Genomic DNA, 26,256 nt, shown 5'->3' on the forward strand with positions numbered 1-26,256 from the left:
GTCCCTCAGAGCACCTGCTACTGGGTTCTTCTGGGCCTGTATCATTTTATGTCAATTGCAAAGGCATTTTTAGTCAAAGAAGGTAAACTGTCAAAAGTATCAATTAATTATGTAGTTTAATGATGTATATTTCTATTTATTTCATACAAATTGTCCAAAATATCGACGTTCCTTCTATCACATTTGATCATAGTATTCGAATATAAACTTTACTTTTAATGCACCTAAGAATTTCGGATAGAATTGTCCTTCATCAGGTGTAAGAATCCTTTCTACATTAATCTTGCTTTAAGTGCTATGAGTTAGGAGAGCATTTTGCAGTTGAAGCCTGATAAAGCAACTAAAGTGTACCCGTATTCATCATGCTGCTCTCCTTTTTGCATCCTCCACTATATTGCCTACGTAAGACGTGAAGTCTCTCCAAGAGTCTACCCTGCTTGTTGCAATATCACAAAGCACTAGTGTAGCTTGTGAGGACCTGCACCAGCCTCTCTTTGATGGATGACAGGAAGGCTTTGAGAGACAGATGGACATCTTGAAGCTCCAGCACACTGATTTGTAGCTGGTTCTCTGCCACAGACCAGAGGATTATGATCTCCACTTCTAGGTGCTTCTCTCCAACCCATCAGTAACACATCTCTTACCATCATGAATGCTGGATGGGGGTACAAACGTGACTGCTGCAGATCAGGTTGTAGTCTGACAGCCACCACTGCAGATCCTACACCATCGCCTCTGGAATCTGAATATCTAAATGTAGTTGGGAGAGGCATCCTGATTCTAGACACTGAGATCTGAGGGTCGAATGCAGGGCCCACAGGGGCAACTTGACATTCAGGATTATAAAAATACACTAGGTCAGGAGACCAGGAAGCCTCAGAACCACCCTCGCCAGGCACAGGGCTGATCCCAAAATAAGTGGACCATATCCTGAATGTCCTGGACATGCTGCAGCCTAAAACAGGCAATGAATGGAAGCCTTTGTGCATGGGGCTCAGGTGGGAACTTGACTTCTTGATGGTGAAACCCAATGACGTATGACATTTGGCTAACTGGAGGTGGGAACAACTGACTGTGGTATGCAACTTTAGCCACTCTCAACCCATGAAGATGAGCTGCAGCCATCACTTTTATGAACATTGAGGGGCTGAGGAAATGTAGAAGGGGACAAAAAATGGTCTTGTCGCACAATGAACCACAGGTAACGCCTATGGGACTACAGGACGATTACATGGAAATAGACATCCTGCAAGTCTTAAGAAAACCATCTAATCTTCAGGGCCCAGAGTAAAGAGGATCTAGGCCAGCATAAACATTTTTTAAATTTTCTGTCCGTAGAAAGGCATTCAACCGCCAGAGGTCCACAATAGACCTTCTTCAGAATGAGCAATTGGTGCGAGTAGAACTAGTCTCCTTTCTCCGAGTCTTCTACCATTTAGATGGAATGCTTACAGTGTAAAATATTGACCTCCTGCATCAGATTTTGAGATAGTTACTCTAAAATCTGTTTTGGTGTGGGAGGAATGAGGGGTGGGTAGGAAATGAAAGGGGAGGTATGTCCTTTTTGCACAATCTGTAAGAACCATCTGTCGGATGCAGCGGAACTACAGCTGTAGAGGGAAATATTGGTTTCTGCCACTTACTGGCATCGCAGGAGGTGTTAAGGGCAAAATAAAAGGACTTGGTAGCCACTGTGGCAGGGGAGGAAGAATAATATAACTGCTGTTGTTGCTGGCCTGTAGGATTACTACCAGTGATGTGTCCACAGCCTTGAAAGGGCTGGGCTAGCTGCTCTACAAACAGCTGAAAGGACTGACGTTGTCCGTCAGCTACCCCTCTTAGGCAACCTCTGAATTTTCCTAAGTGGTCGGGACATTTCTTTGCGGAAGTCAACAGCCTCAAGGATTATGCTGTTGAGCAATGATATTTCGAATCTCTCTAGCCCAGAAAAAACATTTTCACCAAACAACCTCGGTCCACCAAAGGTACAGACAAGTTTGCGTTCTGAGAATGCCAATGGTACCAGTAGCTCTGCCAATGCAGTCAGTTGTGCCCAGGCCAGTGAGTAGTTCGTATTGTGCCACAACCTGGCCAAGATTTTGTCTCATAATAGATGTGTGCACATGACCAACAATCAAACAGAATTGATGGATCCACGGGCCAAGCTAGGTAAGATTCTTTATTCAAAACTATAAATTCTCAGGGAATTGGTCAGAAAATAATTCAAACTGTCCTTACTTGGCAAGGCTTGAGCAATCAAGCTCTCAAGCATAGGGTGAGATCAACAGGACCTGCTCTATGTCGCCGAACAAGAACATGGTTTGAACCATGTAGAGTTAAGGGATTCATTAAATGGCAATAATGCTGCAGATGAAATGGGCTCTGGGTGGAGCCTTAGAACGTTTTTGTAGCAATGGTGGGAAATAGCAGTTCTAGTGTTTTAGCTGCCCTCCAAGCAGTTCAAATGAGGCATGTTTTTCTGTTGGTGGACCAAATGGTGAATCCAGCTCTGTTTATGGTGAAATAGCTAGCCATCTGGGATCTTGCAGGTCTAGATAAAGTTCATCATGAGTAATGAGGGGGGAGAAACCTATCCCTTTATTAATCATATTTTGTATCCTAAGAAGCAACAGGTGCCTCCTGTACTTGGTCAGAACCAGAGTGAAAAACCAAATGGATCTAAATTAGGGTTAGTATGACAACCAGCTGCACTTTCATAATTTCATAGAGCATCATCGGTCTAGATCACACAGGGCTTCTACTGACACAGTGAAGTCAATATCAACGCTAGTGTACAGGGACACGACATGTACTATGGCACTAGCTTGAAGTCCTTACAGAACTCTATGTTGGCTAGGTAGCTGGTCCTGAAGAGACAGATGTCACTAGGAGTGGACGTAATGGCAGTATTATCCTTGGGACCTGAAGGCGTGGCAGGAAAAGTGAGGTTCACACTTTCATGGCCGCTATCTGCTGCAAAGTCAGCAAAACCTGGGACACGCTGGAACCAATTGTGAAATCCATAACAATCCAGGGGAATTCGAAGTGGTGCGATTTTCATCTTGAGACCTGTGTGCCTTCTTGTCAGATTTCGAAAAGCGGCATGTGGTCTGGTCTCACTTCATCTTTTTCAGCTTGTGTTTGGACTTAGATTTCGACTTATTGGAAAACTTCGAGACAGACCACTCACTGGAACGGCCTCCTGATCGGGCTCATGACTTGGAGTAGGACCTATGCTTTGACTGTGACCTCTTCTTGCTTTTGATGACAGAGTTTTGCCTCTCTGTCTTGGATTGCATTCAGGTTCATGAGCACACATTTGTTGCTTTACAGTACACAGAATTTCAAAATTATTGGAAGACTGAGGAAGTTGGGAGCAGAGCTTTAGATATACACTGGAAGACACAAAACAAAGGAAACTGATGTAACTGCACAGAGGTGGTATTTATATGCAGCTTTGCTGTATCAACTCCAAGGCTTTATGGAGTCGCCATAGAGATGCGCAACACCAACCTCCAGCGAGCAAGAGCAGTACTAAGAAAAATCTCCAGTACCGTTTTGTCGCATCAAGATATTTTAAAGGTGAGGAATCTGTAGTTGGAATTACCCATCTAAAAAATCTATTTGCCCACCAGGCAACTGCAATAAAACATTATACAAATACATACATTTGTACTTATACATACGGGGGCTTTGTATGAGCCCTATGCTGCAGTGGTCTCTTCAAGTGTCATTTACATACCGCTCCCGCTAGTGACAGCAAACAGCATTGGTTTATGGGTTAGCCAACTGCAGCCCTTGGCTTCATTGTCCTTTGAGTGATGGCATTCTGCCAGATCTCATGTGCACAATGCCTGAAAATTAGTGTTTTTCATGGCTGGTGGGCCAGTCCTGTGGTTATCTATTTTCTCTTTTAATTAGTCCCTTTTCATTTCTTTACTTTTTTTAAATTCTCTTTGGCTATTTTTAGAACAACAAAAGAGCCCTAGCAATAGAAAATGTAAATTTTCCGACAGGTAAAAAAGCACTTTGCTTTTATAATGTGTAATCCTTACCCACCAGGGTTACCCCTTGGTGGCATGCCCATCATAGGGTCCTTCCTGTTCCATTCCGGAACTGAGCATGCTGTTGCCAGTGAGCGACACTGGAGCACTTGGTAGTTATTACCATACAATGATCTTTATAGAAGTTGGAGTTTTTTTTCTTCTCTCGCTGAGACCCTCTTGTAGGACGGACGTGTAACTGGGAACCAGGAAGTGATCCCATGCACGGCAGCCATTTTGAAAGAGTGCGTGGTCTGGTCTTTTCTGGCACCCGTGCAAGGAACACCAGTGACACACTGCCAGCACGTGTTAGAACCTTCTTCCCCCTTCTTTAGATAAAATCGCCTGGTGCAGGACGCCAGTCAAGATTCAAACCCTGGTGAGGCAGTAATACACCCAGACGAGACACTGAAGTAGTAAGTACGGCACAGACATTATTGAGGCACGAAGGATGACATGTTGGCCCTCACTGCTAATAAACAATTTCAATTATTTGCTCCACCAGAGTGTGACCACTGGCTCATTTGGTCACTGAAGGACCAATGGGGGCAAAGCCCTTTACTTTTACATGTATGTATATGTTAGTGTGTACTCTATCACATATACATGTGATGTGATATTTGTTGTTTGTTGCCACGGAGTGTTGACTCACTGTTTGCTCACCACTTTGCGTTTAGAAGTGCTCACTGTAAACACAATTGACTGTCCCACGTTGATTATCTTACAGGTTTCTCACAGAACGCAGTGCTTTTGTAACAGGTTCATATTTCCACCGCATGTGTTGTGGTATGTTTAAGCTGAATAATCTCCATTATATAATACAGATATGAAATCCCTTTTAACAAGCAGGTGGAATGTTTACTATAGCGTGTAGTGTGTGCGCACTGTCTACACCCTGCTGTCACTGTACTTTTTCATTCTAGGAGTGACCTCAGGGAGTTAGATCTCTGGTTCCAAAGAAAGCCATGAGGAAGAGTGGTTTGAAACATGTCGACCTAATAGAAACAATGGTCATTAGTACCACCGGTTTCTTATGCGTCTTCCCGTTTTTTTAACCATATTGCCAGAAGACGTTAATAAAATGAGATGCCGTATCAGGCAAGTATTTTTAAATTTACATAAAAAAAAAACTCCAACCAATAAAGATCAATGTATGGTAATAACCACCAAGTGCTCCGGTGTCTCTCACAGTAGCATGCCCTTTTGCGGAACGGAATGTGAAGGACCAGATAAATCATGCCACCAAAGGGTAACCCAGGCTTACACATCATAAAAGCAAAGTGTTTTTTCTAACTATAGAAAACATGAAATTTTTCTATGGTGTAGGGCTCTCTTTTGTTGTTGTATAAGTCAAGTAAATAGGATGGGCCCTTCTGGACAATCTGCTTACCTCCCTCCCCTGTTTTGCATAGTTTTAGAACATCCTGCAGCTCTTTTCTGCTCATTTAATCTTCACATAACATTTTCCTACGGAGTAGGACTCTCCTTTTTCTATAAGACAAGTAAGTGGGACAAGCCCCTTTTGACACCCCTCTTGCCTCCCTCTCCTTTTTTGCAGTTTTAAAACACCCTGCAGCTCCTTTCCACTCATTTAATCTGCAGTGCACAATATCCCGTCTGGTATTTGCTTTTAAATCAGACCACCATCTAGGAATCGTATTGTTCATTGTGTATCACTGTTTTGCTGTTGCAAGAGAGACATCTTGGATTGATACAGCTATACACAATGCACAGTAACATTAAAAATGTCATTGAGCGGTCATTGTAGACTTTGTGGCCATCTACAAATGAAACTTTGCACAGTGTATTATTGTTTTTCTGCTCCAAAATGGTAAACACATTGCTTCTAATTGTGGCAGTCATGTTGGAAATTAACAACAATGACATGTTAACAACAATAACATTGTAAGAAGACCACCTTCTGCTTATTTAGTTTTACTTTTTAAGCAGATACACACTACATTTCGATAGTGGCATGCTGTATTGTTGCTACCTTTATTCTTTTAATTTGTCTTACAGACCCTTGTTCAGTTTGTGTGTTTTTTAGTCTTAATGAGTAAGTAGGAGAATGGAAAAATGAGTCAGTAGATGGAAGAATAGATGAGGGCAAGGATCCATGAAAGTGCATGTATGACTGCTTATTGAGTGCCTAAATTCACCAGTTACTCAAGGGGCATGTTTATTTGTAAGGTAAATTGGGTGGCTTTGCCAATGCTTGTTGTATGTAGCACTTCGTAGTGGGGTTTAGGCTGTTTCTAAAGGATGTAAAACTAGAGGCACAGTAGCATAAAGTGGTTACAAGGAAAAGTTCTGATTAAGACTTCACAGCTGAGGGTTTAGCATTAAACTACTGAGCTTGACTTATCAAATACTTCAAAAAGCACAGTAGTGCTTAAGTAAAAGGCACTAACCTACTGACTCATTGTGTTCCTGCTTTTTTTTGGCCCGCCCTCGTGTGATCCGTTCAGATAGGCCCTCCAGCAAACTGCGCCGCTCCTGCAGGGCAAGACTCCGCTGTTCGTGGTATGATTCTTGTAGGCTCTTCTTGTATGCTTCAACCTCTGGACCTGGTGACTCTTCTTCAGAGGTTTCGGAATCACTGGCATCATCTGATTCAGTTTCCTCCTGGGGAGGAACAGAGCATAATCAGCCATGAGAGCTCACATCACAGTTATGTTTTATGTTTCATTCCTTAAACTGACAGCAACAAGTAATACAGTTTCAGAACAGGAGTAAAATTGTCAGCCAACATCGTACCTAAAGTAGAGGTGCATTCATAAAAGTAAACCTACACATGAATAAATCCACATGTGTAAGTTTACTCTTACACATTTTGGTAATTTTACTACATTTGGCTATTCACAAAAGTTACTCAATGATATACTTACATGTCTCTACAGCCCGAAATAGGGTGTGGAACAAAATTTATGATTGTAAAGTTTACGATAGCCTGAAAGCAGCAGGAGCAATCGAGCACCATACATGGTTAACCAGTGATACTGCAACACCTTCCCAAAGAAAATAATGGAGGCAGGGACTTAAAACAGAATTCCAGAGGGAATGGTTTCATTTAAATCATTTTTAAAACATTTGTAAAATATATAGAATTGTAAATATATTCTAAAAATAAACATTATTTAATGATACAGAAGGTAACATTGTTTTAGTTCAAAGTAAATGTAACCTTTTTTTAAAAAGGTACATTAATTTCAATTAACTCTATCCATATGTTTTGTAATTTTTAATACATACGAATAAACAGACTTTAAATGGGATTTTTTTTTCAAGTAAATCTTTAACCATTAATTTTGATCTAATAAATTTAAATTAATTAAACATTTAATTCTAAACATTAGTGTTTTTCTTGTTTTGTACCACATAACTGTGTAAAATAACTTTACATTAATATTAACAATTTATTTTCATGGTGAATTAACATTTTGACGTATCCCTATACTTTAGTAGAGAGGGATAGATACAATTCTAATTCTAATCTAGCAAATATTTTTCTAAAGTTGAAATTTAAAAACCCACTTAACGCAAAAAAAAAAAAAAAATATTATGTATTATTAAAAGTGATGGGTAACATTATTTAAAAGTAATTTTGTTACATTTTAATAAAATGTGTCTTTTTTGAAATTCATAAAAGGTTATTCTATTTTAAAATTAAATACCAAATATGTTTTAAAGATATTTTTAATATTAAATGTATTTATATTGTTTAATAGTTTAAATTATTTATTTAAATTAATATCATTTCCTAAGGGTTTTATTTTAAGTCCCTACCTCTACTGAGCTCTATGGGAGGTTGTTTAGTGCCAATGTTTGGCCATGTGTGGTGCTGGACTCACTCCAGCTTTGAGTCAGGGTACACTTACTGTTTTGGCTCCTTTTGTATGTAGTAACTTTAAAAGTGGAGTTTGTGAATAGTAAGGCTTACTTTTTTTAGGGATGGGTGTCTGTCCTGCCCTAAACCCCTCCTTTCGCAACACCACCTATTCTGTAGTAAGTACACCTCATTTTTCCACCACTCCCCCCCCGGCCTCTCCCACATTTATTATTAAGTAGTAAACTTAAAAGTGTGAGAGCTTACCGATATAAAGGATAGGAGAGGCAGAAATGAACACTCACATCCTTGTGAAAATTAGGTTGTGGTTTAGTAGTACTACTGCAATGCTGCTAAACATTTTATAAAATGCAGTTTGTGAATAGGGCCCTAGGTGTTCACTAGCCCAACACAAAGCTGTTTCTAGCATTTAATCTTTATCACTTAAGCCATATTCTTTAGAAATCAATCCATAAATTGTTTGTTTCTAAAACGTAAATTTTCTGTAAAATATTCATAGCATAATTTTAAAATTTAAGTTGTAGAATTAAAAGCATAATTAAAACAGGACATTTGCAATACAGTTACATAATTCTAAAACATGCTATTTGAAGGTCCAAATGTCATATGGCTATCCCTTTTGCATTGCATATAAACTCTGTCACAGCAATCACCATAATGAGTGACTTGTGTATACAGTTGTAAGGAAATGCCTCCTTGGCATGGTTACCCCCTGACTTTTTGCCTTTGCTGATACTATGTTTTGATTTGAAAGTGTGCTGAGGCCTGCTAACCAGGCCCCAGCACCAGTGTTCTTTCCCTAACCTGTACTTTTGTTTACACAATTGGCACACCCTGGCACCCAGGTAAGTCCCTTGTAACTGGTACCCCTGGTACGAAGGGCCCTGATGTCAGGGAAGGTCTCTAGGGGCTGCAGCATATCTTATGCCACCCTGGGGACCCCTCACTCAGCACAGACACACTGCTTGCCAGCTTGTGTGTGCTGGTGAGGACAAAACGAGTAAGTCGACATGGCACTCCCCTCAGGGTGCCATGCCAACCTCACACTGCCTATGCAGTATAGATAAGTCACCCCTCTAGCAGGCCTTACAGCCCTAAGGCAGGGTGCACTATACCATGGGTGAGGGTACCAGTGCATGAGCACTGTGCCCCTACAGTGTCTAAGCCAAACCTTAGACATTGTAAGTGCATGGTAGCCATAAGAGTATATGGTCTGGGAGTCTGTCAAACACGAACTCCACAGCACCATAATGGCTACACTGAAAACTGGGAAGTTTGGTATCAAACTTCTCAGCACAATAAATGCACACTGATGCCAGTGTACATTTTATTGCAAAATACACCCCAGAGGGCACCTTAGAGGTGCCCCCTGAAACCTTAACCAACTGCCTGTGTAGGCTGACTGGTTTTAGCAGCCTGCCACACTCGAGACATGTTGCTGGCCACATGGGGAGAGTGCCTTTGTCACTCTGTGGCTAGTAACAAAGCCTGCACTGGGTGGAGATGCTTATCACCTCCCCCTTGCAGGAGCTGTAACACCTGGCGGTGAGCCTCAAAGGCTCACCCCCTTTGTTCCAGCACCACAGGGCATTCCAGCTAGTGGAGTTGCCCGCCCCCTCCGGCTACGGCCCCACTTTTGGCGGCAAGGCCAGAGGAGATAATGAGAAAAACAAGGAGGAGTCACTGACCAGTCAGGACAGCCCCTAAGGCAACCTGAGCTGAAGTGACTCTGACTTTTAGGAATCCTCCATCTTGCAGATGGAGGATCCCCCCAATAGGGATAGGAATGTGACCCCCTCCCCTTGGGAGGAGGCACAAAGAGGGTGTAGCCACCCTCAGGGCTAGTAGCCACTGGCTACTGCCCTCCCTGACCTAAACACACCCCTAAATTCTGTATTTAGGGGCTCCCCTGAACCTAGGAACTCAGATTCCTGCAACCTAAGAAGAAGAGGACTGCTAAGCTGAAAAACCCTGCAGAGAAGACGGAGACACCAACTGCTTTGGCCCCAGCTCCTGTCTCCCCCCTTCTGAAGAAACTGCTCCAGCGACGCTTTCCCCAGGACCAGCGACCTCTGAATCCTCAGAGGACTGCCCTGCTCTAAAAGGACCAAGAAACTCCCGAGAACAGCGGCCCTGTTCATCCAAGACTGCAACTTTGTTTCCAAAGAAGAAGCAACTTAAAGACAACAACATTTCCCACCAGAAGCGTGAGACTTGCAACTCTGCACCCAATGCCCCGGCTCGACTTGTGGAGAAACAACACTTCAGGGAGGACTCCCCGGCGACTCAGAGACTGTGAGTAACCAAAGTTGTCCCCCCTGAACCCCCACAGCGACGCCTGCAGAGGGAATCCCGAGGCTCCCCCTGACCGTGACTGCCTGACTCCCAGATCCCGACGCCTGGAAAAGACCCTGCAGCCGCAGCCCCCAGGACCTAAAGGATTGGAACTCCATTGCAGGAGTGACCCCCAGGAGGCCCTCTCCCTTGCCCAGGTGGTGGCTACCCCGAGGAGCCCCCCCCTTGCCTGCCTGCATCCCTGAAGAGACCCCTTGGTCTCCCATTGATTTATATTGAAAACCCGACGTGTGTTTGCACACTGCACCCGGCCGCCCCCGTGCTGCTGAGGGTGTACTTTCTTTGCTAACTTGTGTCCCCCCCGGTGCCCTACAAAACCCCCCTGGTCTGCCCTCCGAAGACGCGGGTACTTACCTGCTGGCAGACTGGAACCGGGGCACCCCCTTCTCCATTGAAGCCTATGCGTTTTGGGCACCACTTTGAACTCTGCACCTGACCAGCCCTGAGCTGCTGGTGTGGTAACTTTGGGGTTGCTCTGAACCCCCAACGGTGGGCTACCTTGGACCAAACTTGAACCCCGTAGGTGGTTTACTTACCTGCAAGAACTAACAAACTCTTACTCGCCCTAGGAACTGTGAAAATTGCACTAAGTGTCTAGTTTTAAAATAGCTATATGTGATTTACTTGAAAACTGTGTATGCTATTTTGATTGTTCAAAGTTCCCAAAGTACCTACCTGCAATACCTTTCATTTAAAGTATTACATGTAAAATTTGAACCTGTGGTTCTTAAACTAAACTAAGAAAATATATTTTTCTATACAAAAACCTATTGGCCTGGAATTGTCTCTGAGTGTGTGTTCCTCATTTATTGCCTGTGTGTATCTACAACAAATGATTAACACTACTCCTTTGATAAGCCTACTGCTCGACCACACTACCACAAAATAGAGCATTAGTATTATCTCTTTTTGCCACTATCTTACCTCTAAGGGGAACCCTTGGACTCTGTGCATACTATTCCTTACTTTGAAATAGTGCATACAGAGCCAACTTCCTACAACAGTGCACAGTACAAGTGTGCCTGTAAGGTTCAGAATTGTCCTTACATCGGTTCAAAACTACACGCTCTGTTTTTGATATAAAGATAAAGCATTAATGTGTCATGTAGTTTTATCCATATTATTACACAAATTAGGATGTGCTAAAAACAAAATCTGCTTTTAATGATCCCTAGACGACTTCAGAGTTGTGCATAAATGAAATGTACCATTAATTAATTTAAAGCTCTACACATAGGCAAACTGATTTCATATCAATGTACCCAACACTTAATAGATAGTCAATCCCCTGCTCAATCCAGCGTCTAAAACTCAGTCTCGGTATCTTTTATCTTTTTTTAAACCTCATGAAGGATGATAATATTGAGATTAGCAAAAATTATTTCAATTCCAGAAATCTCACATAACTGAGCAAATGGTAGGTGAATGGCACAAGGATCTGATACAAGGTTCTGTAGAGCCACTATTCAGGAATCATAGTAGTTATTTTACTTTACAGGCACAGCAAGGGCAGCAGGTTTCAGCAGACCTTAGTTGACGCTTAGATGAAGCTCAAGATGAAGAGGGAAGGCATAAATACCTACCGAGTGCATTGACAGATTTGTAAAACATAATAACAATATAAGATATGATAAATAAGTGTGGTGTGTGTGTATTGGGGGGAGGAGAAGGGTGCTCCTTCAAATTGTTTACTAAAACATCATAACGCTTCTCAAACTGCACAGTCCACTTTGTGTTATCGGCTAGCTTGAAACTAAGGTATTCAAAAGAGCTACCTACTGGTAATTGTGCAGCACTAACATGAAAATACAAGAACAGACCTCTTTTTCGCAAAGAAAGATGTTGGTATTTTTTCAAATTGAAAGTGAGAAATTTCCCAATAAAGGTATCTGTAAAGCATCTAACACTGTTGACAGTGAAATTATGTCAAGATCATATGGGAATGCATTGTCTCATCCCTACCTCACGCCATATGTGAGATCTCCCAGAATGTTACATAACTTAGCCACTAACAACCCTATTTAGAGAGGAACAGACAGGATGCCCGCCAGCTGAATTACAAATTCCCTGCCGCTTTGGTATAGCATTTTCATGATTTTGAAAATGTAATGCCAGGCATCTCTGCTTTGTATTGGTTTTGCACAAAACCAGGGCATAGGTTTCTAGCTGCAAAAAAAATGAAAATTCCCCGCACATCAAGGAAATCTATTTATTTTTCCTGTTTGCTGCAACCATGATTTACAACCAGAGAAAAGCACCAGCAGCTAGTCCTCCAAAGTGGGTGGGCCTTCTGATGCGAAGTAGCCAGTTGTGTCTTTGGTGGATGGTCTCCTAGATAAAGCTACCTATCTGCAACTGTGGAAGTGAAACCAAAGGTTTAGTAAAAGGGCAAACTTTAAATGAACCTTTAAGTCTTAACATGAACCTTATTCACCTATTAGCGGGCGATTAATCCAGAAGGGAGCTGCTGATGAGGAGAAATTATGTGCACCTTAAAGTGATTCACCAAGCACTGGAAGAATCGAAGCAAGAGTGGATGCATGGTGTCCAAATTAACTTGCTAAAACAAATACATTAGAAAGATATTAGATGTATTCAGGTAAATAGCAGATACCAGATTGTAACCTACGTATTAGGGGGGAAAATCTATTTTTCCTACTGGATAAGATACCAAGACATAATGAGGGCTTTCAGAAAGTTGCTGTGGTTGGGTTATGGGAGCAGCCAAGGGTTATCTCAAAGGAAGTGTAAAGACTGAGACAGATACATTGTCACAGTATGATTATATACAAGATAAATAGAAAGGTCTATTCAGGGTTAATATATCAGTTACAAATTGCAGTATAGTTAAAATGAGAAAGAATGATGTTACCTCAGGTTATACAGTATACATTCAATAAACGTATATAATATACTTACCTGAAAAAAGCCCTGTTTGGTACTTGCAGTACTGTTTCAGGTTACTCTTTCAGCTTTGTGTGCCAAAACACCTCATGTAGAAAACATATGCAAATACGCCGGCTTTAACAGCACCAGAGTTGTTCAGAGTGTTGGAAGTTTTAACAGTGGGATCTGTGCAAGTATCCTAGCATTTTTGTGGCTAACAAATATATATTAAAATAAAGTGTTCACCCAGTTGGGGGCCTCAAAACAGAGTCTTTCCAAAATATAAATTCTTATCTGGGTATTTTGAAAACAAGCAAAAGCCTGAATTGAAACAGTCTCCAATAAGGATCTCCGGAAAGTGTCTTAAGTTTAAGTAGCAATTATCATCTCTTTCTGCTAAGTGTCTCTATCAGATCACCGTTTCTCATAGGGTGGGGACATACTGAAGGTGGGCCATGGGTAGAACCTCAGGCGTGGCCTCATTCCCAAGGAAAGAAGTGGGATACAGCTTCTGTCCATGAAGCACCAACTGTCAATGCGTGTCCATTTCAGGTGTAGCACTTCAAAAGATTGGAGTAAGGCTCCTGCTTATTATGCTAATTTAAGATAAAGTAAACCCTCTATCAAAAAGTGCACCCCAGCCAATTAACTGCTTGCATTTCCCCAGGTTCCCTCTCTCGCTTGAGTCTAAATGTACATTTTAAGTCACAAACCAGACATTTCAAGTGCGTGTCAATAAAGTTCGTCCCTCTGAAGTCCTGTCTTGCCAGATGACTCTCTCTCCCAGTCAAAAACACTGACTGAAAAGAAAGATTCCACAAAAGTTTCATCCTTAACTCAAACAATTACCTTCCTCATATTTAGATGTTATGGTAGATACATTTCCAGGAGAGAGGAAGTCAGGGGGTTTGGTAGACTTTGTCAAGTAAAACCAATGACAGCACACCAAACTAGAACAATATCAAACAACAACAGCCATCTTTCTGGAACCAAAAGACAATGAAGATTCTGAGATTCCAATTCCCGAAACATAATAGGAAAACCTAATTAAAATCAAAACTATGCAGTGCACTTTGAATACAGTAACAATACCATCCTTAAAATGCCTAGTACATCACTGCAGATTTATCGCTAAGTGGTTCCTGGAGGTTACATATCTAATTATGTCAACTAACCATAACCTGCTATTCCTATTGAAACATCGTATTTCTCAGTTATCAGTTTTTAAAGAACAGAACAAAAACTCAGAGAAGTAGTGCTGATACATTGAGAGAAGGTTGTATGCATAGAGAGATTATTGTAAGAGCCTAAAGAGTTAGCAATTTCTCACCTTCCAAAATTTATGGATAGAAATAACAGAATTAATTCCAACCCTTTTAAAGTCCACATTCTTTATTACCTCCAGGAGACAACTAAATTCTTGGACCAAATCATTGCGGTTTCTTGGAAATAATAATCTCTTCGTATACTCTTTCTTAGATGACTTGACTTACTACGAAAAGTCAGAAGGGCCCTTTCTTGCCTACACAAGTCAAAGGTGCCAGAAGGGAGTCATTATTGCATCTAGTGCACAACTGACTGGGAGGACTGGAGCACAGCTTAGATAAGGTGGCAATTTATGTCTGTGTAAGCAGTGAATGAAAAGCCATGGTTGAAGGATCTCAATTAATACATTTGCCTTAATTTCAATAGTAGCAAACTGTAAATCTGGCACTTCTACTCCGTTTCACACAAGTACTGTTGAAAGAGGCTCTTTCTTCTGTTGGTGTCCCAGTGGTGAGGCCAACTCAGTCTCTGGAGATATATCTAGCCCACTGGCATTTTGTAAGTTCAGAAACAGCCTGTTATTGGTATAATGAGGGGGAAGTAGGTTGTTGGTGAGGTGGACAACCTACTTCCCCCTTATCATCTAGGGCTGGGCTGGCCTATAATGCAATTTGGCAATGCCTAAAGGGCTGGTCTGACAGGTCAGTGTGTCAACTGTTTTGTTGACTATTTGTAGGCCTGTTTTGCTGTTTAATGGGTGTTTGTTTACTGTTGATTTCCCGGATATTACCGCACACATTGCCTGCAGGAAGCACAAGCATATGCAGTCTCCCACAACTCACAAAACACTTAGAAAACCTACCTTTACAAGTTCAAAAGCACCCATATTTGCAAACGTGGGCCACCCTTTTAGCTATCTGATTGGCTAATGGGACCACTTTTATTTTGGTACCCAGGCTATTGTTCTGTCCTAGTCCAAATGGGTCACCTGTTAAACTGCATTTAACCTGGATACAAATAAGGCCTTTTGTCTGTAATAGTGTTGGCACTGACGCAGAGACTAAGGGCCTGATTCTAACTTTGGAGGACGGTGTTAAACCGTCCCAAAAGTGGCGGATATACCACCTACCGTATTACGAGTCCATTATATCCTATGGAACTCGTAATACGGTAGGTGGTATATCCGCCACTTTTGGGACGGTTTAACACCGTCCTCCAAAGTTAGAATCAGGCCCTAAGTATTAAAGTCAGAATGTAAAATGACTGGTTGGGCTTCCGTAATCTCATAACACAACATGCCTGTAGAGGGTTGACAATACCTTTGGGTTGGAAAGAGGCATCGCATTAGAGTCTGACACTAGTGGAGTCACCAGGGACCCAGAAACCGATCCCACAGGGTCAGTTGGTGCAGAGGAAGTGTTGTCTTGCAGAAGTCAACTAGAGCACCTTGTGGTTCTGTGGAACCCTACGGCATGTCAAAGGAAGCAGGAAAGACTGAAAGAGCTGCAGCATGGCCTCCTTGAAGACCGCTATTTGCTGCAGCATCGCTGGGACCAGTTACAGGATTGAGTCAGAAGATGCTTGTGGAGTTTGATCTATTGACGACCTTGTGCCTCCCACCCAATTTCGAATAGAGAGATGGGGTCAAATCCTGCATAAGATTAAGAGTAGGAACATGACTTTGTGCAAAACCTGCTTCTTGAACAAGATTGCCAGTTGCCCACAACATGAAGCAGGATTAGGTTTCAACATACACATCCTCTCATGTTTGGTGCCACAGAGTTTCTCCACCTGCTCCCGGAGAGGACACATTTATCGCACAACTGTGTAACCAGCACCAAAACTACACATTGTGTCAGACGGGCATCTGCTTCTGTCAGTCACAGCACTACTTAAATCCTGGCAGGTTCAGGGTGAGACATCGTCCCTGGCACACTGATGGAGATCAATTTTTAGTAGTTGTAAAACAGAACTAACATCAGTGTGCATTAAGGTGCACTTATATGCGGCTCCACTCCATCACTTGCAGGACAGTATAAAATCACTGCATAGCCATACAGAGCCCCCATCAACATACAGGAGCATTGCTGTAGAGTTCTCCGGAATCAGTGTGCCACCTGGGGATATTTTAAAGGTGAGGAATCAGTAATTAGAAGCATTCGTCAAAACGTTTTACCACTTCAACAACATTTTTAATGAAGACAACAGCTCTGATCTTGATGGCCTACGCTTTTGAGGCAGCTACATGATCTGGCTGAATTAAACAGGACCGTAAGACTGCTCCCAAGTTATCCATGGTCTTATGTGTGGGACACAATGTCGATCTAATGCTGGGTGCAACTGAGTAGTGTAAATATAGTGCTCAATATTGAGCAACACATCCCTCCAACTCTAGGGTTTTTAAACAATGTAGCTCTAGGAAACCTTGGGGTTTATTATTCCAAACCAATGCAACCAGTTTGTTCTCTATCCTGGAAATAAAAAAAAATCTGAGTGGTGCCATGCACAGGAATGAGGGTAGAAAGAAAACCTTAACATTAGTGATTCTTCGCAGCCATGATATTTCCAACTTCTCCTATTGGTATAGTTTTGAGTAGAACACCAAGAAGGAGGGACGGTGTCATGTCCCAAAAGACAACCTCTTCAACTAAGCTGGGCAAACAAATTCTAATTTTATGGAACCAACAGACATGGGTTCGACCCATGTTTTGTGAGTTTAAGGTGTCCATGACCCGGGATTTGGTGTAGTTTACTTTCAGACCTGAGCCTACTACAAAGTGGTCTAGTTTGCTGAGCAGAGCTGGGATAAAAGTGTCAAATTCAGTGATGAAGCAGTGAACATCATCCTCATATAATATTAGCTTATATCACAACTATCCCAACAACACCCTTTTTAATTTAGAATGGTAAATGGTTTGTTTTTGATAAGTGGCTTCATCAGTAGCAGTAGTGAAATTGGATATTCATGTCTTGGATGATAGTCTTAGTGGTGGTGAATATTAGCCATTGATTCTTTAGCTTTGCAGTTGGTGCTACAAAGATAGACCTAATCACTTTCAGGCCAATATAGGCCATTGAAAATCAGTTCTGTCAAATGCCTTTTTCAAGTCTAGCAAGGTCATAGTTGTACTGACAAACTCCGATGCCTCGAACAAATTTATAACCAGCTTATTTCAAACTGAACTGGTGTGAATAGCCATGCCTCTGCAAAGTAACAAACAAATAAATGAATATAAGAAAGGATTAACTGTGCAAAACAACCAAACAAAAACACAAGAGCATAACACTGCCACCAAAGTGTCTCAACAAAGAATCATTACAAAACTTTGTTGTATTTGGAGGAGGGGTAGCTATTGAGGATTCAACCAAACCCCAATGGCCACCAGCACCACTGCAAAAAGCACATCTGTTATGTAAGGGAATTCACCCCTGTGTTAGAAGAAAGGGCTACCACTTGGAGGTGGATAACTGTGCGAGCTAGCCCTCCAATTCAAGCCAGAATTTGGCAATTCAACATGGTGGAGAGGCGATGAAGACAGTTTGAAACAATATTCAAGACTGTAGCTGATATACAAATATTCCTAAGTGGTAAAAAGTCAAAATAACACAGCATCCAGCCTTTGATGGAAGACTCAACAAGACAGCATTTTTTCTTGTAGCTGCTCTTTTCTCCCTGATAGATCATTGGGTACACTACTCTTCTCGTGTCTGTATGGCACAGTTTAAATTGCATCAGGCTGTGTCTATGATTCTTGCAAGGTGAACATTTCTCTTGCCTTGCAGCTTGATTCAGTGTTTGCTATCAAAGGTGACTGCAAATCAAAAAGGGAAGCTTCACCAGTAGGAACTTTTCTCGCAGCACATGCAAGTTGTTATGTCCCAGAAGTCTCGAAGTTTCAACAAGAGGGGAGACAAGGCATATTGAATAGAAGACTGAGTCCCCTTTGAACTCAATAGGCACCTGCCTCCAAGCTGTAGCAAATATATCCTGTTTAAACTTGAAATAGTGTATTCCAGTTAGGACATAAGGGACCAGGATTTTCCACTGCCGGAAGGCAGAGATCACTCAGTCAGTGCTATTTAAAATGATATATTTGTGTTCTGAAAATGTAAGTAGGTAACATAAGAAAGAGAGGGTACAGATTTGCAACTCAGATCCAGGTACAACCTTACTGATCGCACAGATAAAGATATTGTTCCTAGAAAATCTTTTATCTTCTCTGTGAGACTCATCTGGTGATTTTTTTTTGTGCTCAATCTGACTGACCTCTTGTCACATTCATTGGACTGCTCTGCAAAATCATTTTTATGGTGACTGAGTCAAGTTTCTGATTTTTGTAAAAAGTGGGTCAGATCAGTTAAGGCTTTTGGGAAGTCATTTTTCAAACATTCTTGCAGTAAGATTTGGATGTCAGCCTCCAGCTCTACACCGAGGAGCAGCAAGTCACAGCTGAGAACAGGGTGTCCTGCACTTCTTGATTTGTAGGTTGTCCTCTTTTTGCTGATTCAGCAGCTCTTTAAGTCACAGGGTATTTAGGGCTTTCGCTCTGGATGCAGCAAATGAGGCCTCCACTTAGACCACTTGGCCACTCTCAAAGGCACAATTGATCTGTACCTTGAAAGGTACCAGCAAAAACCAGACGAGCAGGTCCCTGCTGCAAACTCATCAAAACGTAGTTGTTCCTTTATGTAACGCACAGCAATATGTGACTGAACAGCCCCCACGTTTGCCCTGATGAGAAGCCAGTGTGCTCTGCAGGGTCATTGCAGAGCTCCATCAGACCCCTCTACATATCCTGGTGGGCCCCAAGGCAGCAATCAGTTCTGAGGGAGATGCCAGTCAAGGGCTGCAAGCATGAGGGAAGGTCTCTCTCTGCCTGCCACCCACTTTCCTGCTTCTGCCTGGCTGGACTACAGCACTACACCTCCAGTGTGCTGCAACTGGCAGTTGGCAGAGCATCTCCTCACATTCCAACTGATGCAGCCCCAGTGGCTCACATTTCAGCATCAAGATCAGCAGCCCTCTGTTAGAACGCTTCTGATCTGGGAGCTCTCCATACAGATTTTAGGTATCAGGCTCTGCAATTATCTTCCGAACCCAATTTGTTTTTTTTCATACTCGCTCAGCCTACAAAGAAGTACTTGAGACCTTTCTATAAAGACTATTTTAAGCTTCAGCCCATTAGCCCTCAAAATATTAACAAGCTTACATGTTTTGATATGACTAACCTGAAACTGTCACAAAGCACAACAGCACACATATAATGCTGCCTGCCTGGCAGTGAAAAGTAAGGCCTATTTCAGCAGATCTAGTAGAGTTATGTTGTTGACCATGAATATAAAGAGGGCCAGTGGTAAACACTGAGGTGCATCTTTCTGACTGGTAAAGACAAGAAAGTAAAATATACAAGTCTAACGTTCTGTCCTTACTCAAAGACTAATGTCAGCCACGTTAAAATGTGGTCCAAAACTCTAAGCACCATCTTCAGATGAATGGGCAGGTGGGCATGATTCACAGTTTTTAATGATGCTATAAGAACAAACATGCAAAGGAGATTAGCTAAAGTTATTTTTTACTAAACATGTACAGAATATCGACCTAAACATTTGCCAAATGTTCATACTTTGAACAGAAGGCAGTTTGTACCAGGATTATACATCACTATCACTATGTTACGTCTTGTATCTAAACAATGATGAATACATTTGATGTCAGAGAGAACACAATAAAGGAGTTTGGCATTTTTACCAAGGCAGGACATATTTTCCTTAGGCAAATTTTCTTCAAGATCTCAAAAATGGAGGAGTCAATTGAAGGTCCGGACACCTGAAGGATACCAGTTACTGTAGACTGGACTGGATGAGGTTCCTCACAATAGACAAGCTCTAAAGTCCCCTGGCAGTGGATTTATTTGCAAGGGGTTAAATCTCAAACTCTGCAGCTGTTCACTTTTCTCTGGATGTTTTCCTTGATGACACTGTCTGGCTTTGGGCTTATGCTTTTCTTTTAACAATAGTTTTCAGACTGATTCAGCAAGTCCGGATCAAAACTATAGCTGTGGTGTTCCTGCGCCCTCTTCCAGACCAGTAACACTTTTGAGTCTGCTAGAAATTAGCATGGATCTTCTATTTCTCCAACCTATCTTGCCTTAGATGCTCAGAGACCCATAGAGAAATCTAAATGACCTAATTCAGGGTTTTTTTCCAATCAATGTAAGGAGAATTTCAGAGAGGCCTAAAGAATTTCAGGCCTTCTCTCAACAGATTTTACTACTGTCAGGGAATATTGGGTCCCCAGAGCATTTAAGGGTTGCAGAGCAGTTTAAGTCTTTTGGCTTTGTTGGTGTCTGAGAAGACAAATTAATCAGGAAGTAAATCTTCCTTCTTTTGTAATTAAGGAAAAACCTGTAGATCCATTAGCCTTTTCAGGTCAGATATTTTTGCAAGTAGTTTAAGGCGAAGGAGGCTGTGGGCAAACATGTTAAAACCACTCTGTGAAAAACTGGATTATTTTGGGGTGGATGAAAGCCCCCAAAAGTAATAATGAAGTGACAATTCTTGTTAGGTTCAGTAAAGATTTCAGAAATTTAAACTGGAGCTCAACATCTGGTAGCTATGCCAAAGAGGCTGGTTTAACTTTAAAAAAAATGTGCAAAGCACTTAGGAGTATCAAAACAGCAAACATCACAAACACCACAACACAATTTCCACTCCAATTTATAACAAGCGTTTGCAATGCAATACGTCTTGCATTTTCTTGAGTTAGAGCTATTGACATTGTAAATTCAGAACTGGACTTTTCTTGCCACATAAATTTGCCAACTCCTTCTCGTAATTTAGTCTTTTCCTGCCATGTTTTGGTAGTCACTGGCAGCTACTGACATCAGAAATCACAAGCCCTTGAAGAGAGACGAGAAGATGACTGCACTACTTTGCGTTGTGTAAACATCTTAAATTGGAAAATAAGGCTGGAAAGGTATTTCATTTTTATTTGAACAGAATGAAAGGTCTTGCAAGCATTCTTGCCTCACATTTCAACGAGCAGAGCAGAGATTTATGGCCCCAATAAAGGAGATCAGCAACGCCCTGTGTGCGATGTCTTGATTGCTTGCAGGGAGAGGCCCTGAGAGAAAGGCTATAGATGCGGAGACTAAGCAAGTTTCACATCATTGCTTCTAGGTTTAGCAAATTCTACCAGAAAGGGCATATTGTGGCTTTCGTGAGCAGTGTGCTAAATGACAGGTTGTTTCTTCTGTAAACTAAGCTTATTTTAGGAGCCAGAGGTAAACGTGGACAGCACTGGAATAAAGCTAAAACAAATGTCAGCGACATTGGAGGAGGTGGGAGGAATGGAATACTGCAATAAAACGCAGGCAGCTACCAGACTAAAACGCCCAGAGTGAAAGGGGAGCACCAAAAAAATAACAAAAACAGTCAGTCACAGCAACAGATAAAGAAACCAAAGTGGAATAATACAGTAGTTGGTCTTTGCTCTGAAACAGAAAAAGGAGAGAGAAAAAGGCAGAACTGACCACAAGTATACTAAAAGTATGCACAAGGTCGAATGCTTACGCTCGACCTAAAAATAGGGAATATTTGAATGAACCAAATTACACCATGTTTCCGCCGGACTCATTATGAGGTTGCACACCGCCAACATTTCCGCCGTGGTTGGACCACCACGAAACACCAGGTGGAATCGAACAGTATAAAATGAGACGCTCACCTCCAGGAAGCCATACTCGTCCGGAGCCACCATGGAACAAGAACTAGACGTCATCCCGCTGCTCCTGCTTGCAGAAAGACAACGGAGTCATCGCCAACGAGGACTACAACAACCAGAAGTACACACACTCACCTATTACATTTGGTATTTGTTAACTTTTGTACAGTTACATAACATACAATAGGGATGGGGTTGTGAGGGCTATACTCACATGTAACAGTACAGTGACACACACACTCACATTCAGCAACAAAGACACCCACACATACACAGCACGCATATTGCAGCCAGCCCACACACACACACACACTACGTCAAGAAAACACAGTTACGCATGGCAACACAGCACAGGCCCAGCCACACACAAACCCATACAACATATGAGCTAGTAACAACACCACCACAACCTCACAAATATAAACACATGTCAAACACTCACAACCGACACTGGCCATGGGCTCAACACAAATACAGCACAATGAACAACCATCTGTGATGGAACACACACAATTACACCATCATACAACCTAGCAATCGACACACGCAGCACATCTAACCGATCATGCCATGTATAATACACTAAGACTCAGTCTAAACACACAAAGCCATGAAGCACAACAACAAATACATATTAACACAAACACAACACAATACCATGACAACAACATTTCAGCTACATACACATACCCATCACACAAAACAAACATATCCCTGGGGGACAAAAGCACTGCACACAACCTCATATACTGCTCTAACAATACATGAAGCATCAAGCAGCAAACACACGCGCACACCCACACAAACACAAATACTGGCACACAACCAATGTCAGCCAGAACAACTCAAATGTAGAAAAGGAACTGCAGGACAAAGATGTAACCAAATAACCAACAACTGGTTGGTTTTAATTGTTTGGGGGCTGGGGAAGGATGGGGGGTTGGGGTTAGGCTTAGGGAGGGTGGGTTTAGGCGTTGGCTTGGGAGGGGCTGGACCTTTTTGGGAGAGGGTGGACTTCTTTTGGTGGGGGTAGAGGCATGGGTACCGGCAGGGGAGGCTTTGAAGGTGGAAGGATGGCCTTAGGGAGGGAAACAGATCTTTTAGGGGTGTCACAGGGCAGGGGGAGAAAGTGGGTAAAAGGTCAAACTCAGAAAAGAAAACTTTTTGACAAACGGGAATGGTCATCTAAAGGGGGTTTGGATGTAGAGGGAGTGGTTGTATGATATTTAGGTGTGGATGTCTCGGGTGCGTGTTTGTGGGAGGTATGCTTGTGCATGGTGGGTGTCTGTTGAGTGGGTAAGTGAGGCTGGTGTTTATGTTTCTTGGGATGAGGGGGGTGGAGGTGTTGGGGGATGCCGTGGTGGGTGGCTGTTTATTGGGGTGGTGACTGAAGGCATGGTGGATGTGCTGCATGTAGGCGTGTCAGAGGTGGTGGTGTCTGCAGGTGTGTTGACTGGGGTGGATGTCTGAGGGTCTGCTGGGGTGCTGTCTGCAGGTAGGATAGGTGTTGTGGCTGGATCAGCAAATGGCGGTGTGGTGTCTGCAGGGGTGTTAGGTGTTGTGTCTGTGATGCTGAAAGTGGTGGGGGTGTCAGGGCAGGTAGTGACTGTTGCTGTGTCGGAAGGTGGATGTTTGTATGCATGCCGGTGGTGTGTCTTGTGGTACTTATGTTTGTGTGCGTTTCCCTGGTCTGTTGAGGTGGATGCATGCAAGTCTGTTTGTGTTCTTTGGATGGGCCAGGGAAGGGGAGATTCGGATTGGGAAGAGGAAGGTGGAGGGGGGGCTGGTAGACAAACAGTGACTGGCTGCTGTCAGTGTGGAGGCCAGAGCCTGAAAATATCTCTGTAGGCCAACAAGTGCACAGTGAATGCCCTCCAGGAACGTACTGCTCTGTTGGATTTGAGTCGCCAGTCCCTGGATAGCATTCACGATGCTCGACTGATCCACAGGAATCAACCTCAGGAGGTCAATAGCTTCCTCACTGAGGGCAGCAGGAGTAACACGGACTGGAGCAGAGGTGCCTGCAGCAATGGAGACGCTCACCTTCTCAGATAGACGGGCATGGCCAACTGGGTGGGGAGCTACAGGGAGGGTGGTGACAGAAAGGGGGCGGAAGACGGAGATGGTACTGGGGTGGTCCTAGATGGCTCCATCACCACTAGGGAGTGGTCACTGGAGGTAGGTTCTGATGAAGATGTTGCAGATCCGGTCTTCCCCATGGCACTCCCTTTCGCCCTACGGGCCACTGGGCCCCTCTGTGTAAGTGGTGTCATGATTGGAGGTCCCGTGGCCAGAAGCTTCCCCACTCAGCTGTGCCCCGTCTCCTTCGCCTGCCGGTGCTGATGCTGAAAAACAGAAAGTGAGGTATAGTCATCACAGTCACAAGATAAAACTTCCATCATTCATTACCCGTCTTATTACATCCAGTTCACCAACCCTAGAAAGTGCCAGTAAAGTACCAACATAATATCACAACAAGATACAATGTATATCCCTCAATAAAAACATTGTTACATACCAGTTAAGCTACCTAACTCACACCTACAATACCATGATTTAAGTTGATTAATCACATGGACCATACCATGACAAGGTGACTTTGCCACATGCTACATGTTCCCTTTCCACAACAACATAGTCCAGCACCAATCAAGCAATAATTCTGAAATGTAAGATTACCTTCCACTCATCAAAAACACATATAACACATACAAATATTTTACCCTGATATCATGTACCAGGCAATCACACATGTTGTATGGTAAAGACAAGCAAGCCTTGTGTAGACAAGTCATACCTTCTTTGTTTCACACAGTTACTACCTTACACAATGGACATATGCAAACATGCAACACATCAAATTGCCACACATTACAATTTTAGGTCAAGGAGTCAGAACACGTCACACATACGTACACCAATAGTGATGTATCAAGGATTGAAAATACAATGTGACCAAATCATCTAGGTCACTGGGTTTCTGAAAACAAACTTTTTCAGTCATGTAAGGGCCAAGTAAGCTCAGACCTATGTCCCACACACAACCACAAGTTGTCAAAAAAGTGTACCTTACAAATGTACTGTTGTACTGCGCAGGAAGTTAACAATCAGACTTACGTAATCATGCAGTGGAGCCATCAATAAGTCACTGTCTGAGTTGCAACATCACTACCCACACATCAGACATGACAAGCCTTACACCCTTCTGTGGAGGAATCTTAGAGACAAAGCACTGCTAACATAACAGGTACACCAACCATGATGCAGGCCAAAAGCCTAGATACACTTACAATACTACTCACATGTGCATGTGAGCTACCACACCTGCACCACATACGTGGCACTGCAAACATTAGGTTCCCAAACAGCCAGTACTCAGTTGGCATATCCATCATAGCAACAGCAAGTAGAGATAACTATTTCCAATGCTGATTAATGACTGAACCTTTCAATTGACATGATGTTGATAAATATCTATCAAGAATGTAACTGTGGATAGGCTACCATTGCCTATGTATCATGCCTACAACAGTATGCCCAAGGACAATGCTGAGTAGCCACATTCTGCTGACAAATCATTAGCATGGTAGTAACATTCTTCCTCTGATACCAATATATGTGTGTCTATAGAAATGTTGCAACACCATTAGAAAACTAGTGAGGACTTGAAAATGTCTGACTCTATGTTGCACATAGACATGAATCTAGAGACAGTGCAGAGGACAGAGAACAAGGACCTACACACATTACCATTATGCCATTGGGAGGATTGACCTGTTGGTGGGAATTAACCACAAGGGTAGAAGAAGCTGTATATTGGTACACATATGACACAGTCATATGTGCACCATTATGTGCCATTGTACTGAGGGGACAACATAGTTGAGTAACGTGTCTCAAAATACATTTGTATATGCACACCTATGTGGTATAGATGGCTACTGTACATCCATGTGTTCACAGGAGATTTGTGACACCACGCACTTACCATATTTTCAGAGCTAACGCGCTGTAACATCACTCTGTCACCTGGTAAAGGGGCAAACAAATGAGTTAGGTCTGTACTGTACATGTGGCTGCTGTGCTGCCTTCAAAACGCCCATCCAACTCAGGGTAGGCCACCTCCAAAATGTGGG

General features: G+C 42.6%; 1 protein-coding gene across 3 annotated transcripts in view; it reads right to left on the minus strand.

Annotated features, from left to right (window-relative positions):
* Positions 1-26,256, minus strand: part of TSEN34 (tRNA splicing endonuclease subunit 34) — a 120,185-nt gene that overhangs the window by 56,246 nt on the left and 37,683 nt on the right. For all 3 annotated transcript variants that reach the window (XM_069200681.1, XM_069200682.1, XM_069200683.1), the window contains exon 3: positions 6,455-6,668. In XM_069200681.1, coding sequence (XP_069056782.1) covers positions 6,455-6,668 — 214 coding nt within the window. The remainder of the gene's footprint in view (positions 1-6,454; positions 6,669-26,256) is intronic.

The sequence above is a fragment of the Pleurodeles waltl genome, chromosome 7, assembly GCF_031143425.1.
Source record: "Pleurodeles waltl isolate 20211129_DDA chromosome 7, aPleWal1.hap1.20221129, whole genome shotgun sequence".
Taxonomy (NCBI): Eukaryota; Metazoa; Chordata; class Amphibia; order Caudata; family Salamandridae; genus Pleurodeles; species Pleurodeles waltl.